The 17,916-nt window shown below is 38.6% G+C and overlaps 1 protein-coding gene across 13 annotated transcripts in view; it reads left to right on the top strand.

Moving 5' to 3' along the window:
* The window catches only part of nrxn2b (neurexin 2b), a 682,163-nt gene that overhangs the window by 367,663 nt on the left and 296,584 nt on the right, over positions 1-17,916 (top strand). For all 13 annotated transcript variants that reach the window (XM_040040736.1, XM_040040734.1, XM_040040735.1 and 10 more), the window contains one exon: positions 16,080-16,253. In XM_040040736.1, coding sequence (XP_039896670.1) covers positions 16,080-16,253 — 174 coding nt within the window. The remainder of the gene's footprint in view (positions 1-16,079; positions 16,254-17,916) is intronic.

Here is a 17,916-nt window from a genome sequence, read left to right as displayed (position 1 = left end):
GATACAGAATGAGACAATACCATTTATATTCCTATAGTTTACAAATTATTTACATTGCATGTGTTTGCATGTCTCCCCTCTGTGCGTGAGAATTTGCTCACAGAGTGATCATTGTAAATATAGCTGCAACCAAAGCACAGCTGTTGTCTTGAATTTGTGTTTATGGCCATTTTGTCAAAAGATGTGGCAATTTTCTAAAATTAGTGTTTTTAACAGTGCAGAACTGGCTGCTGCTCCACAAAGTAGGCTTAATTAGCTGCATTTAAGTCGCTATTGCACACACGCTCTGTTCTGTGTTAAAAACAGAAAAACACAGAGTTTATTTGAGAATTTGTTTAATGAATATTCAGTATGTATGAGTGAAGACATGTAACACCATGACACCCACTGATACTTGTCAGAATGCAAGCGTGTGATGACAGCATGGTTATATTAATCTACACGTGACTACACGTGGCTGTCAGATGAACTCTTCTGCAAGCAATACAACTACTGATTATGCACTGAAGTGATACCAAACTGTACTTGATTCTAATAATATGCTTCCAACTGAACATACAAAGACAGCTGCCCAGCACAGAAGTATACTGCAACAATGGCACAATTTGCATATTCAAAATTACAGACACCAAATTGATTTTCTTTTTCTTAAATGAAGCAGAAGGCATCTTTTCATTGTCCAATCAACACATTCTCAACATGGCTGGGGAATAACCCTCCATCTGTGTCGTTAATGTGCATGCTGCTGTGTTCAAAATCTATGTATTTTCAGGGTTCCTTTTCTTTATTTGAACAATTCTTGTCTGCAGGGGGTAGATATCGAAGCAGCTTGGTGCTAGTGGGAAGAATAATGGCTGTAAATATCACTTTAGAGGACTTTAGAGGGGGTTAGGGGATGTCTCTATCCTCAATTCACTTGTCTAATTGGGCATTCAAACACAGTAGAACCACAGAGAATATCTGTGACAATCCTCCTGACAAAATATTGCGCTCAAACACTGTAAACACGAGAACAAACCACCAGGGCTAAATGTGTATAGTTTCATAGGTGATGAAAGGCTCTCGAGAATTATATATATAAATATATATATTTAAATTTGATAAACAGAATATGTTTTTCCGCTTTTTTTATATACTCGTGTTACTTTTCAGTGGTTACACACAAAGCTTTGTTTAAAAAAACCAAAAAACCAGACGAAATAGCAACAATAAGACGTTCCTCTCAATCTCTTTGCTTTGCTTTAACACCATTTCAGTCTGCATTTCAAAGGGGGAAAAAAAAATCCAATTCTCCAAGCTTTATCTGTGTAATTGCACAGAGAAAATGGGGAAAATGGGTTTTGTGCTCTCTGTCTTCCTTTCCTTTGTTTTTGGACAGGCAAAAAATCTTCAAGGCATTCCTCTTTGTCAGCTAAAGTATGATGACGGAACAACACACACAGTCTCCCAAGGATAGCACTGAGCGGTTTTGTAGAGTAAAAGCAGGTCTTAGAGCAAGACCCGTTGTGATGCATGTTCAACATACATCACAAAGGGAATACGGCTGTGTCATTTTTGTCAACATACTGCACGTTGTTACCATATTCTTCTACTGCAATAACTTGTTTTATTCTAGGACATTTTAAAACTATTATTATCATATGATGGCATATGATGGAAAGACCCAATAATAAGGTCAAAGAGAGCACAATTCATGATGAGCTCAATATGATATCACGATGAGGGCTTATTTATGGAAAGTGAAATTACACATTTATTACTTGTTTAGAATATATAATAGATAGGAAATTACAGTAAAAACAATGCAATGATTATTAATGGTTACAGATTGGTTAATAATTGGTTTGCAAACAATTATGTGGATGGTTTGAGCCCCAAACCTACTTGGTTAGACTTAGTAAGATCAAAGTTTGGGGTAAAATAATAACTATTATCATCACACATGAGGGTCATTATAAGTATTACCACTAGTTTTGTCCTATATAATCAAAAGACACAACGAAATTCATTGAAACAGTTTGTAGAATCTTTGGCTTCGTCTTGGTGTAAATTGTTATTGATTACTAACATGCCTGCAGAGTCTCTGCTTTGATCCAATAATTAATTATTAATTATTGTTACAAAATTAATTACCCCAGAATAAATAAGAATGTAAAAAGGGATTTTCTTGATTAAACACTCGCTTTATTCTCTGCAGGAATTTCATTTGATGCCTCATGCTGTGAGCGCTCCATTTGCCTCTTTCCATATTTTCCATTTTTTAACCCTAAATCTGATGGGGTGTTGGTCTATCCCCACGTTTCCTGTTTGAAAAGTTTCATCGCTTAACTAATGCTGTTTTTGAGTCTTCAATAATGACATATTTTAAATGTCACAAGGTCTAACTGATATCATGTTACATTACTAATTACCTCGTTCATTTTCAGGCTTCACTATAATTATATTAACGAGACTATCACCAAGACGACAGCCTCCCCCTGGAAAGATAACAAGAACAATTAGCAGATTCTTTCGTTGTGACAGGAAGCTACAGGGTATACATGATATGTTTTCATTTCGCTTGCACCAACAACACCATTTGGGGTGGACAAAGGCTAAGAGACCCAATTTGTTTATGCTAATTATGGCAGTTATCACAATTAATTTAACAATGATATGTTGATCGTTAATTCATTAGTGCTATATAAGGACACTTACCGGTAATTAGTTTTTCACTAAAGCCAATGAGAATATGTGTCCTTTGCCACATCCTGTACACTAAATATACACATTTTTACTACTATTGTAGCAGTCATACTGTTGGATGGAGATCCATTCTTATGGATGCACGGAAATGTACTTTACTAAACACATGGTAGTTATTACATATTAAAATCTCAGTTATGCATTTTGAATTCTGGGAGAAAATTATTTAAGTTGGGAAGCTGAGCTGCCTTAAACCTCAGCACTAACAACAGATTTCATCAAAATAAAACAATAAATTCTTAAATGTAGGTCATTTGACTGGCGCTACTCAATTTGAGCACTCGAAGTGCTTTCTTAATCTCTCTATCATACACCCAGTCACACACAGATTTGCACACACAGCATTGTGTTCAACTCTGGGATCAGTAGGAGCTGCTGGGGATTGATCCACTGACCCACTCCACCACCTGAGCCACAGCTGCCCCAATACGAAGCAGATGACTGCTAGTTTAACTTCAGGCTGACTGTTATTACAGTGATGCTTTTTACCTCTTTTAAATCTGAAATTGAAGTGAACAGTGCCGGGCCTGTGGAAAAGGAGGTAAACATAAACATTGATTGCCCTGAGGGAATAATTTGTTTTACTATGCAAGAAACACGAGAATGTCAAAGATATTAATTGCCTTTATTAAATACAGTGATGGGGAAATGAGGGACATTAACAACAGTAGAATAAATCTATTCAGGATGAGGAGATGAATCTAGGAGGAGCGTATTTAGACAGTATGTGTCCCTCTTCTTTTGAAGATGCTAGCTAATGAGGCATATTTTTGTGGAATTGTAAAGCAATGACATTCCATTTCCCAACAAAAGCAGAACAAATTGAAGCACAATATGGAGAAGAGGAGAGAAAGACAAACAGGTACACACATTTTAATGAGCTCCACAGTAAAATAGAGATTAGCCATTTGATTGACCCAAAGCTTTGCAATAATGTCAGCATCTGACCACTACCTAAAATCTCTAACGAATACAGCCACAACACCAAAATCCTTTTATATTTTACATAGACCAGAAGATTAATTCTTCGTGGATTTCAGTTTCTTTTTCTGTTACCATTTTTTTAGAGGCACATGCAAATGGTCAGTGGAAGTAAATACAGGATTCAGGCAGAATTCAAAATCGTTGGTGTCGTTAATCAAAAGTTTCATGCTGCTGAGATGCCCTTTCATTTTTCTATATTCTATGTCAGCTACTTCCAAGTTAGGAAAACCTAGATCGCTACCTTCCTCTCTCCTGGAAAACTTTAGCACTCTCCTGTGGCAGTGGCTAGAGTTAAAAGGCAGAATCTACTTCCCAAAACTGATAGATACTCTAAAGGTTTTCAGTTTGTCAGGAAACAGAACCATGTCATCTGAAGTGATCCCATAAAATATGGAAAGGCCAGAACTGTTCATCCATGTTCAAATGCATAGCAGCGATGTGGCTACTGGGAACCATTCTGGGTTTTCAGAAAAACTGTGCTTTTCTTAGTATATCTGCTCTCTGCCAAGATACATGAAGAAAAAAAAGCAAACTAGTATATGTAAGTGGTTCAGTCATTCTTATATTATGGATTTAGGGGAATATTGTCACACTTCATAGAAATTTTTGCTTGCTTGTCCTCCCCACAGGCGAGATATATCTTTTGCCTCCCTTCTCTGTAAGAGGATCACGATGAACAGCAGTACAGCAGCCCTGGAGCTGCTAGGAATTCATTGTCTCACTCAAGGACACAGTGGCTTCGAGTGTATTCGGTAAACAGTGTGATCGTCCCCACATTCTGAGATAAAATGAACATAACTTTAACTACCTCTGACCTTGACTCAGCCATAGTATGTGTTTTATAAACACTTGACTCTGTATATTTTCCGCTGCCCAACATCGGGCCTTGAAGGGTATACTGTAAGGGCAACAATGTCTTGCATCAGGCGCTGGTCATGAGCAGAAAATCATCGCTGCTACCGTGGGTGCCCAGCCCCGTCCTCCTGAGAACACTGTCACCACTGGTTTCACATTTCCGCTTATTCAAAGGAATCTTTTGTCAGGATGGACCTAAAACATCAAAATCTAGTCATCCTTTGATGATGTACATACACTATTACACCCTGAGGGGTTTCCTGTCCTCCCATTATATTGTATGTCATTACCATAATGCTAGGGCCCGTTCTATTATGTGAAAGGAATACATTTCTCTTCTCCATCTCTTTTGCCTCTTTTTGTCGCCCTCTTTCTGAGTGTCATGTCCATGTGAATAGCCTTTAAAGCCTGCTTCTTTGTGCCAACAGTTACAAAAGAACTGTTAAATAAAGATCTCGTACAGTGCAACAAAAAAAAATGTCCAACAGTTAAAATTGAAATTACATTTGTCTGTATTTCAGGCTGTACTTGCATTTATGTAACACCTTTCCAGCACTCAAAGTGCTTTACATGTCTTAAATGTAAATACTGTGAGTCTTCTTCTTCACCTCTATACACAATTTCAACTATTCAAATATGCTGACAGCCAACCAAAGCAATCTGAAATGTCAAGGCCAAGCCACCCTGACTGATTGCACAAACCAGTGTGGAGGTGTCATTGACTACAACTTCTCTAATGGCCACTCTACAAAGAACTATTTTTGCTTTCACTAGGTTAGAAGCCTTTGCTTTTCTGGGAGCATATTAATAACTCATTGATATCTGAATTAAGAATGGCTCATGTCAAATACAGATAACTCATATCTCCTGTACCGATACCAATTAGGGCTGTTCGATGTAACGATATATATCGGATGACGATATAAAAACGTCTATCGTTTCATTTTACGCTATCGTTTGTTTCCTGGTGTCGCAAAATAAACTGTTTACGCCAATATTTTTTCATCTTTTTGATGGTCACTGTAGTGGCTATATTAATTTCTTAAAGTTCTCTCTTTCTTTTATATTTTATATAACCACACTACAGACGGACAAGCGCCTGTTTTTATGCGTTGTGGTTAGCAACAACGACGGTAACACCACCGCTTGTTTATGTTCCACATAAACCTTTCACAATAAAGCTCAAGATCCTGTTGAGACTTTTCAAAATAAACTGAATCATGTGAAAGAGCAGATTATTTATGGATGAGAAGTAAAAAAGAGCTGCCAGGTGCTAAAAAATAAACCTTAGACTCAAACGTTAGAACAGGCTTTTCCCCGCAGCACGCCATGTAATAAATGCTCACAAAGAAAACGGCGGCTGTTATTACTTATGTCTAAAAATGTATAGTTTCATGCATCGGTTAAAACACTCGACTCCAGGTACGCGACGCGCAGCTGGAAACGCTTCCCGCAAGTCGAGCTGCCTGAGATTCACAGAATTCACAGAAAATGTTACATTTTTGTGATTTATATCGTTATCGGGACGATAGAATTCTTATATCGGGATATGAGATTTTGGTCATATCGCACAGCCCTAATACCAATCCAATATTTTTTCCTCTTAAACAAGTAAGGTATTGATAAAGCTGTTAATAAAACAGTGTCAGTTTTCCAGACATTATCTGTGTTAGTCACTGCACACGCCTCTTTATTGTTTAAAGTGAAGCATTTACACAGGAGTTTAGAGTAATGAATCATATTGGATGTTTTGAATTACAAATTCTCGTCCAGTGATTGTGGGCGGTATGAGCCTGATTACAGCACTGACTATCAAATAAAAAATGGTCCCTCTAATTCGTTATGGAGTCAAGGTCAAGTCAGTTTGTTGACACCAATCAGCCAGATCTGTTGCGTCAGGAAAAGGACAACAGCTTTTTCACTTGTCTCTATTCGTTCATTCTCGAGGTCCCAGTGGCCCTTTGGGAATTTTAACTGTAACTGTTCTGAGCATAAACAGTGAACTTGGTGTGGATGTCTGATTTTTCTCTAGAATCTGATTTACTTTGGAAGAGAAACGTGAGAAATACCTGTGTACCAGATGAATTACAGAACGTGCGCTGTATTCAATTTCCTCTTTAACACTGCTTCACTTTGCACCTGGCGTAGGAACATGAACGACAGAGAGGGAGAAGGCAGTGTAATGAAGATCTGCCAAAGCAGCGCTTGGAAGCATTTGCATAATAATAACGAACAAATCATATGCTACAAAACCAGATTAGCACCTGAAATCAAACAGTATAACTGTCTCGAGCTGTTTCTTCACCCGGTTGAACGGCGCATATTCCTGCGAAGCTTTAGGAAGGTGAGGACAGTGTTGGCAATCTGGGCGGGATGATTTCAGAGGCATCGCACCGTTTATTTGTCACAATCTACATCAGCAGCAGCTTAATTGATGATGCTGAGATCACTGTCCTTATCTTCCTCATTAACGTTTACAATCAACACCTAGAATAGTTTTAACTACAGTTTAATCAGTCGGTGATGAATCACCATGATCTCAGCCATAGTTCCAAAACGGATATAAGCACTGATTGTAATTACAGTTTTTAGCTTATGCCCATCATCCAATAAAGAAAAGTTATTTTTTACAAGGTGCTGAGACATCAGATGCCATGCGAACCCAGTATCCTCTATACAGGTTCTTCGCATACTCCTGTAAAGTCTCACTTCTCATCCAGACTCCTTTTGTTTTCTTTTGATTCATTTCCCTCCCATGTCCTTCTCTACCCCCTCTATTTTCCGCTCAGTGTCAGGGCTCTCTCAGTAAATGACGGCCTAGGGAGCATGAGTGCTGCAATAGAGCAGTGTGTTTTAACTTTTTTTCTTGCTCTGACCTGTCTTCCAGTACAATTTACTGTGGCATTACTCTGAGCTTTGGCCATTTTTTTTCTTCCACCCCACCTTCTTCTCTCTCCATTTCTGGCTTCTCTCTCAAAAGCTGGCTTCCTCACTGAAGGTGGAGCTGAGATAAAGTGAGCATTTCTTCTGAGAGTGTGTCTGTTTCTGCACCCTAATGCTCTTTTCTAGGCTTTTTATTCTGTTCTGTCTTACAACCTTTATGCAGACAAATGCAAAAAATGCAATGTATATTAAAGAAACAGTTTCACGATAGTTAATCGGCTTTGAAAAGCACATTTAATTGAGCTCATCAAGAAAAACACTTGAATTCTTATCCATTCAAGTAGAAGGGCAGAAAGGAGATGGCACTTTGTTTTTCCACTGATGTATTTATAACATCTCTCCTGGCAGATGAGCCAGTGAAAAGAAATCTTGTTTTCCATAACTCCCAGGTGAAATGTTGAAGGACTGATGGGAGAGGAGACACAGTAAAGAGAGCCATTTCAAAAAGTAAGTAAGCAATTAGTGCAGAAAGCAGAAAGTTCAGTTAATGCGGGGAAAGGTAATGGGTGACAGTTATGCAAGAACTGTAGGAAAATAATTTATTTATCTAACACCAGAAAGATTATAACTGGACTTAATTTCCTACTGTTTCAGTTATAGAACCTTTTAAATTGTCCTTCCACACGATTTTCAATTTAGACCAACAAAAAAGGTCTCTAATTCAACCACACTCAGTGTTGGTTAGTTAGCAGATAATGGAACTGCTTTTGTTCCAAATCGTCATAACTCCCTAGAGCCTCATTGGCTGGGTGATACTCACCTGCAGGTGTCTGGCTAGTAATAATGCCCCTTATGAATGCAAAATTGTCAAGGGTGCATGTGTTGTTTTCCAAACTAACAGGACCCCTTCTCCATCATGTCAGAAATACTGGGGAAGAGAGGCTGAAAGACTACAGAATGTGCCGCTGTTATGCCATGTTTGACATTTTTGTTCAGTTACGTTTGTATTTTTTCACGATGATTAAGAATGTCTTTATTAATTAACAATTATATTACAGCCAGGATATGAATACAAGTGTAAAATTATATTTCTTTAAAGAACACAAAATTGTTAAATTTATTTTGCAGGGTGCCGTTTTGTTTGTCACATCAAAAAGTGACTTGTGATCAAGTTAGATATTATTTGAGTCTCACCCTTTTTTGTATACAGCTGTATAGATTCTGCTTACATATCATTCTGCAGGGTGTCATTAATGACATACTGGTCCTGTATAACACTCTGGATTTTGATGATTTGTTACAATTAATCAGCAGATTATCAAAAACACATTCCACGTATTGTAACTGCCATCATGAAGCATTAACATCCCTATGAAAAGAGCAACTTCCCTGGTGCTAATGTAGCATTACCAGCCAACCCCAGCTCCACCTTTCTGGACCATATGATGCCATTTATCAGTAATTGAAACTATTTGCAGTGCTATGTGTATCAGTTTCCAAGCTAAACGTTTCTCTCTGTTCTTAACAAGCCTTTATCAAAGCAAATTTATTCGTGCTCGCCCAGATCTTTTAACAGTTCAGCGACTTCTTACTGGTTCTCGGGAAACCTCAGTGTTTTTTCTTTCATGCATCTTGCACGTCATTGCACTGTTCCATGTTTTATTTAATTCTCCTTCATCCACACATTGCATGACAACTGAGTCTTGCTTACAAAAACAAAACAAAAAAATCCCTTTGGCTGTGATTGATACCTTTTTTGAAGTCAGAGGAAATAAAAGAAGCAAAAAAAATTTGAATAAAAGTCACTCAATTTTCATTTTACATAAGCTGTATAATGTGGATCACAGTTTATGTAAATAGAGATATATCTGGACAATGGAAAATAACAGAAAAGAAAGAATTGTGATAGAGAAGCCAACCTTTGGTCCTATTGATCTTGTTAACACAGAATTATACATGTTTAAAATGTGTGAACTCTGTTCAGCAGAGAAAGATTGATGTGATATTGCAGACTTGTTTCATCAAAAGTAAGCTGCTAGGACACTGTGGGAGCAGCTACTGGGAAAGATATGAGCAAACTGTCTGATTCGCAGGTATCTCAAACCCTTCTGTGTTTGTAACATCTGTGCTATATTAACCAGAAATTGATCAGGCACTCATTTATGGGCAAAACCAAAAGTCTTACCTAAAAGACATCATCAGTTCAAAAGTGCATGCTGTCCGTGCTCAGCTTTTGCTAGTTTTGATTGATGTAATGAAAACCAGACACTCGCATAACCAGTAAAAACAACTGACCTGTGCTGGCATTTGCACCGCATATCAGCTGGAACTAAGTAAAGCAAAGAGACAGGGATTGTAAAAAGGAGATAAAGACAGACAAGGCAAGAATATTGTGAGTGTATAACAGTGAGGATGGGAAATAAGAGGGCAGAGAAATGAAGACAAATACGGGCAAAATGGAGAGTGAAGAAGGGTGACCGAGCAAAGTCGAAAAAGCTGAAGCGCAATCGAGCCAAGGCAAAGCGAAAGGACATTGAATATGGAGTGACATTTCATAGAGAGAGAATGGAAGCATGAAAGTGTGTAATAATGCCTGTCTGTGTCACTATACAATCTTTCAGAAAGTGTCACAGGCAAGCACGGGCACAAATTCTGCTCAAGCCCCTTCAAGGACTCGCGTGACAACAGAGTGAGTTTGCGTCAATGTAAAGTTGCGGTTACGTGTGTTATTTCCCTTTTTGTTGTAGAAATAATGAGTTTGCCATTGTTTTCTTCTCTTTTTCTAATCTAGATATACAGCCAGTGGGGAAATTATGGGTTGGTTATAGCTTGTATAATTTTAATACCACAGGCTATGCCATAAATGATTATAGTGTATCGAGGGCTTTATTAAAAGAGAGCGCACCAGTTCCAGCGCAGCACAGACCTTATGGATGTTAACACCACAAGAAATGCTATTCTTGATGAACAAACACATTACATTACCTTACGTACTGTAATCCCATTCACTATGGTGCTAATATCAACTGAAAGGTTTGGTCATGGGACACACAACGCCTCTTGTCACCTATAAAAGAACATTTCAGTTTTCTTCTCTAGTTGACTCATAAGGCTCTGTGATATTTTATGTTGCTGTTTTGTTGATGTCACAGCTAATCTACTGTGAAACAGACCTGAAATGTTTAGCACAATTACTACGTTTTTGGTATTTGCAGAAGCCGTCTCTCTTATTAGAGTATTTAATTCAGTCACACTTTGTTTTTGTTGATGTAGATTAACAAACAATAATGAGCGAATTGCTAATCAAGAACATTTCTTCCCCTTCTTGAGTTCTGTTGCTCGTATTACCTGCAGTCAAAGAAATGTAATGACTCATTTAATTATGCAAAAAGTATCACTAACGTGGCTGTGGTTTAAAGTAGTTCCTATCAAGGATCAAAAATTCAACGTGAATATTCATCATTGCTTTGCTGGTGATTTTAGCTAAATATTATTAAACTGCATTTCACCTTACTGGTCTTTTCAGTTGACTCTGTCTGTGGTCCTTTTTTTAGACGGGGATTAGTTTTTAAAATGAATTCCACCTGTTGCTGCTGTAACATTTAGCAAGAGCAAGAGCAAGAATGCACCTGCTGTCACAATTGTATCATATAATTACAGCTTTACTTGCCTTGAATCTTTTCTTTTTTTTTTACCCCCTCAGGCAGTATTCAAAACATCTCAAAAGCACACATCCAAAACAGAGACATAACATACAACATAATTATACGTCTTATAATTTAGCATCAGCAATTAACGCACAAGCTGCGTCAACATTTATTCTCTACACCAGTCATCTTGTTGAGGCATCCTTACAGATTTTTTGAGCGTCTGTAATTAGCAATCACAGATTCCCTGCATCTTCCTGCTGGATGCCATTGTCCCAGCCAAGCCTGGAGTGCAATCCCCTCCCTCATCAAACCTCTGCAGTAACGTGCTCTGCCATTGCTAACACTCTGTATAAATGCATGTTTTTGCATGTGTTTCTCTTCAGTGATTATTTAATCTTAGCAACTTGTAGCCAGCATAATATTGAAGCAAAAAGAAGCAACAGCCAGAGTGAAGACTTGAGAAATTCGTGAGCATTCAATGAAAGTTAATGGTCAGCTTTGTGTACAGCAGGGAATCAGCAAGAAGGAGCCAGAGTGTTGTTTAGAGACCGGATCGGGCATTGTGCATTCGTTGCCTGTTGTCATTATCAGACTTTATATTATATACAGACACACACACACAAAAAATATGTTTTGCAAGTTATGGGCAAAGACTGCAATACCATCACTGCACTTGGGAGCCAATTACAGGCAGGGATGAGATACAGTTCCTGTCTTGAGCTGACGAGCCATACTGACCGCATAAAATGAACAGCTTAACATTGTTATTGGATTTAAACAACATTTTTTTCAGAAAATGAATTAAAATCTTAAACAACTATTCTATGCATATGTATGTATCTTTGCAAGAGCTTTGTGGCGTGCAGATAAGTATAAAATAATAAAAGGGATCAAATTGGAGCTTTGGGACTTGCAGACAAAGCACTAAATGCGGCTATGTCTTTCAAACATTTTTTTTTTATCCTGCAAACTTTGGCCATTTTTCAGACCAAAGTACACAGTGGATATACACAGACACAGCCGAAACTGTCCGGACTCATACATCTCACTGAAACAAAATTCTTCCAAAAAAAGTTGGAAACAAAAAGCTCCTTTGTCTTGCGTGCCTGCATGCTGCTGGTCTGTCATACAATAAAACGAGCTGTGAGCTGAATACTTTCTTATTCTGGGAGATCTAAAATTGCTTGGACAAAATTATTGCTACCCCGGTGATAAGAGGATTGTTGTGATATTTATTGTGATATTTAAACCAGACTCTCGCTTTCAATTAGAATCTTATCGTCAATCATTCGGAATATTTAAATGAGAAGGGAACCCACTGTGTTGCTTAGTGTCATTTTGTGCACCACAAAATGACAACAGAGAGAAGTTAAGGAAATTCTGTGTCTGTGATGAAATTGTTTTCCATTTCTCTTCTTGCCTGGGTGATATTGCTTCGGATCCAACTTCTCAATTTATGCAAAGCATTTTTCAATGTCATGTACTACCCTCTTTGTCAGCCTTCTTGCTAACCTTCAGATTTGAAGCCGAGAAAGCCCCGGTTTTTCTTAGAAAAACAATTTAACTTCTGACAGTTTCACTTAGATCTGATGCCACGTTTCCCCCTGTCACTGTGCTGTTATACGATTTTCTGCCTGAAACTTTCAGCACAGCCATATTTATAACAGCTAAGCAAATCTTTGAGTACTCTTTGAGCTTGCTTGTGCTTTACTGGAATCAATACAGCTCAAGAAAATCCAACCCTTTGAGCAAGTAAAGGAGGTAATATGGCCAGTGGCAAATATTTGCTTAAATGTGAATCCTGCAATGGAAATGTTGCTGAAATATTTTACATAATTAAGATTTTTCTTTATTTACAAATCTTCTGCTACTTTGCAGGCTTACAGTAAATTGATGGTATTCCAATATGGGCTAAATAATAATAGATTTCAACATTGCACTTCTAAGAATATAAAATTGAGAGTTATCAAAAAAGGGTCAAGTGTTGAAGACCTTCCATTGTTCCCAAAGTGATCCATCCAAGTCCCACAAAGTCTTTTATATGAGGTTTCACACCATGAAAGAGAAATGAAACCATTATTACAGAGATCTACATTTTACTTTAAAACCCTTTGAAATCTTTTTTGTCTAGTGTAAACGTTATGCAGTGTGCTCTTGCACATGGTGCTGTCAGACGCTCTCTAGAGCTCTGTATCCAAGCATCCCAATTCCTCCCATCAGCCCCTGAGAGGTCATTATGGTAACCGTAGAGATGTGGAGGTGGTGTTCTCCGGTGAAGTCTGGGAGGCTGTAATTGGTCCCGTCTTGTGGATGTCTTTGAGCTCTTCAGCAGAACAGCCATGCATTACTGCTGGGACAGCAGAGCCCAGACCACGACACAGTCTCTGGCTGGGAGGAAAATGGTTACTCATCGTTCTAAACTTTTGTTCTTAAACAGTCCTAAAACTGTAACAACACCGCGCTCGTCATATTCAAATATTAAAGTAGGTAGTCACAACATGATAGACATCATGTCTTGAGAAATCATTTTATCCAATTCAATTCAGTTTTATTTGTGTAGCGCCAAATCACAACAGTTGCCTTAAGGCACTTTATATTGTGAGGTAAAAACCCCATGGTAATAGGGAGAAAACCCCAAAAATCAGATCACCCCCTGTGAGCAAGAACTTGGAACATAAAAACTCCCTTTTAATAGGAAGGAACCTCCGGCAGAACCAGGCTCAGGAAGCAGCAGCCATCTGCCACGACCGGTTTGGGCAGACACGAAAAAAGACTCCGTCTGGAAGAGAGCCAGAGATTAATAATAACTAAACAGAGTTTTGCTAAGCTCTGAACCTGACTATCAGTAGCACTGTGTGCTAAATCACAGCTCACAGCAAATTATAGATGTGATTGAAAGTAAAGTCGGCGCCTTACTTATGTCTTATGTTTTAAAAGTTATTTTTCAAATAAGTGTGAAAACAAATGAGCCTAAATTAGGAGCATCTGTCAAATGTAAAAATGGTAAAATTGTGCTCATTATAACTGCGCGAAATTGAAGCATTCTACTGTATAAACAGAAAATTAATAGATAAGACAGTTGTGATGTAAGTAGGTGATCTCTTCAGATGTCAGGAACCGTCACAGTAAAACAATGTTAGATGAAAGAAACAGAAAACCAAAAAAAATGAAGGTAGATGAGCTTTAATATTTGCTGTGGAATAAAACGTCCATGGCCCAGATGAACAGGGAGGCAAAACTTTAGCCAAAGAAATCTGTAATTCAAATGAAAAGATATTCAACTCCAATCGGAGCACAGCGAGACCCCAGTTCGCTGAGTGGGCGTGTGCATCTGCGCTGCATACTTATTCTTCAGCTGTACTCTTTACTCCACTGAAAGAAAACAAAACTTGCATGACTAATTTTTACAGTACATCTGGCACAGCCCTCCCTCCTGTCTCGTCTGCTCTGGTTATGCAGTTGGTTAGTACAATCTCTAACATGCTGTTGACTTCTGCGGAAATGCGTTGTTTGCTCTTTTGAGATTAATACCATACTGATAATTTCATATTTGCTAAATGGTTCTTACAGCCATGATTTCAGGACATCATTCAGTTGGACAGCTAATGCGTTCCTTGTATTGATTATAATGCCCGGGAGCCCTGGCTGGAAAATATGAAGTGTCAAGTACTCATTAATTCTAGACACGACTTGGCAAACATCATTGACTCATTCCATTACACAAAGTCCACATATAATTGACCTTGTGGCTCATTGCTTCTCAGTTGAAAGTTCTGGTTTTCAGCTGTGAAAAAATAATTATTTTAGTTTGTCCAAGTAGGAAGGTTTTCAGATGGCCTTATCTTTGTAGCAGGATCTTGCCCCTGTGTGAAAGGTTTTGCCGGATGCTCGTTTTATGCCTTCTTAAAGATAAAGCGTAAAGTAGGAGTTTTGATGATATGAAAAGCCTGAAGCATTTCAAACCGTGTTTATTCATATGCATTTACATCAAAGGCCTTTTTGTGTTTATCATAATTTCGCTTGGCATTTTCTGCAAAACTTTCCAGAACAGAGAGCTGAAATAGAAAAAGAGAGAGGGAAAATAATTGGAAGAAAGAAAAAGTGATGGTTATTTCCTTTTATGTAGTAATATAAAGAGACCTTCATTTGTAGCTTTATCATTTTGCTTAGGATTCGCAAATTCTGTCTGCTTAAAGAGCTTTATATGTTTATCTTTCACTCCATGAGAGTGCAGTACACGGACATGTTGGTGGAATACGTCTGTCAGGTTTCACATGACATTGCCAATCCTTGTGGCTTGCTACTGTACAGTTTACACATGTCAACTCTAAGCTGTTTCTTTGAATCGAACATGTTCTTCAGATATGTTCTTGCCGCCTCAGTGACAAGCCTTTTGTCAGAGTGTCTCTCAGGAGAAAAAACCTCCCAACATTGATGGTACAAATCTTCAAAGTGCACAAGCATAGTGTGGCATTCATATGGAACCCCATGTACCTACAGATGGCTTAATGATTTGCTCATTTTACCAGCAGCCGCTGTCACAGTACTTGGTGTTGTTATTATGCTAACATGATGTTCAAGTTCTTTTCCATAACTGTGCTTTTTATTCAAAAACTATATTAGAGTATCTGACATTTTATACCGGCACACATACACGCAGATATTGCTATGCATCCATTTCTGAGTTGATTACAGTCACTGAGTGATACTCCAAATATGGATGTAATTATTTGGTATGTATTTCCATCTTCGCTCTATTTCTAGACCATTGAAATATTTGGCAGCCTATTTTTATACTGCAACCGTGTTGTATAAAAGCCTTCTATTGACACCGGTTGCTGTTAGAAATCAAAATGTAGTTTTTTTGTTTTTAACTAAAATGAACCAGTAAATTTAAAGGATTTCTACTAATGTTGACCATTGGCTATTTCTCATTGGTCTTATTATGGGTGTGTTTTGCAGGGGAGCTGTACATCGGTGGCGTGACAAAGAGCATGTACAGCAATCTGCCCAAACTGATTGCATCTCGGGACGGGTACCAGGGCTGTCTGGCCTCTGTGGACCTGAATGGGAGACTCCCTGACCTGATCGCAGATGCCCTCCACAGGGTGGGCCAGGTGGAACGAGGCTGCGATGGTAAGTAGAAGCAGCTGCTGTCATATACTGAGCTTAATATGCAATTAAACTGTTTAAAGATAAGAAATCACTCAATCAATCATTAAATCATTATCTTACCTGTGAGTCACTAGGGGGAAATCAAATGGCAATGATTACCATCTAGTGTAGAATACACTTGTCTTGATATTAATAAGAGTCATTTCATTCAGTGAATGCCAGCTGTTCAACAGTTTCTCACTTTACATATTGACTGCAATTATGAGGAAACGATTCGGAAGTTGAGTTTGTTGTTTTGGGACATGAGTAAAAATCTTATTTCTAATAGTAACTCTACCTTCTTAAAGTTTCATTGTGACCTGCTCTAACATAAGCCTGCTTCTTTAGCTAAGCGACCATTTAAGACACTGAAGTATAGTAACCGAGTCCATTTTCCATATACTTTATTCCCTAATATCGCCAATGGCCACGCCCAATTCTCTGAGCTCGGGACAGTCTTTACAGTCTGTCCTCTGTATATCCTCTCTATTGCACTATAAAACCTGCATGAGGGAAGCACCTCTCCCCTCTAATGTTATTGTCAGTGTGGCAAATCTCAGCAGTGCTCCACCCTTGCTGGCTTTTGCTTCATCAATCTTGCATTTGTCATGTTTTTACCGCTGCTGCGCGGGGCTGGCCACCATGTCTCAGGCTGCATGGCTATGGTGTGGGGTAGTTAATCCTGAGTATAACAGTAGATTTTGGCTATAGCATTTCCCCTTTCACACACCCCACCCTTAACTCCCCTCCACCACGTCTCAATGGCATACAGAACGTTGGAGAGCACAGACTTGATTTCCCTGAGGACCGCATTGGCCGACTAGATGCAGTAGTGATCCAGCTTTTTCTCCCCCCCTTGCTCCCTAACGCTGCTACTTCTCCCAGCCAGCCTTATTACCTGCCTACAGTTATACACCACAATTACTTCGCTCCAAACAGAGTTTAAAACTGCATTAAGCTATCATATTGAATCCCGCAGGCACCAGAAATGGATGCTAATATTAGTTAATGATTTGATGTGCCAGGGATTTGAGCAGTAGTAATTGACCAGTTTTGGAACGGTGGACTCTTTTGACAAATATTAGTATATCTAGTCCTGGGGCTGTTGCAAAACCATGTTTTCCCTTGTTGATATTGCAGGAATAGATCAAAAACTATTCTGACTGGTTATCTAATTTAACTATAATCACTTTCAGAATATTTTCCCCGAACCATATACCAGAGAAGAAGCGCTGTTTACATGATTGATCTGTTGGTAGGTTCGATCTTTAAAATGCTGGGTTTCAAAAGAAAAAGCAAGACCACTGAAGGTGACTTTTTTAGATGTATTATTTTCCTGGATGTGGATCACTGCCAGGGTCCGCACCAACCTGGTTCTTAGGTCATTGTTAGCTTGTGGACTGGGGATACAGAGTGGTCAGAGGTGGCTGCTGGTCTAGTCTCTCCAGAGATAAGGCCAGACAAAGGCTAGAACATTGAGCTTTCTCTTGTAACTGCATACTGACTCAGCGGATCACAACAACAAAAAACAAGATGAGGGGAGGAAGTGAAGGAGACTGAAGTCAAGGTACAAAAGCACTGTTGCTTATTCATTGTAGCTCAAGACAGGAGAAATAAGCAAAAAATGGGCAGTCTATGTCCAAGA

This window comes from Simochromis diagramma, unplaced genomic scaffold (genome assembly GCF_900408965.1).
Source record: "Simochromis diagramma unplaced genomic scaffold, fSimDia1.1 OVJJ01000317.1, whole genome shotgun sequence".
NCBI classification, from domain to species: domain Eukaryota; kingdom Metazoa; phylum Chordata; class Actinopteri; order Cichliformes; family Cichlidae; genus Simochromis; species Simochromis diagramma.
This window is presented reverse-complemented; position numbering and strand designations above follow the sequence as displayed.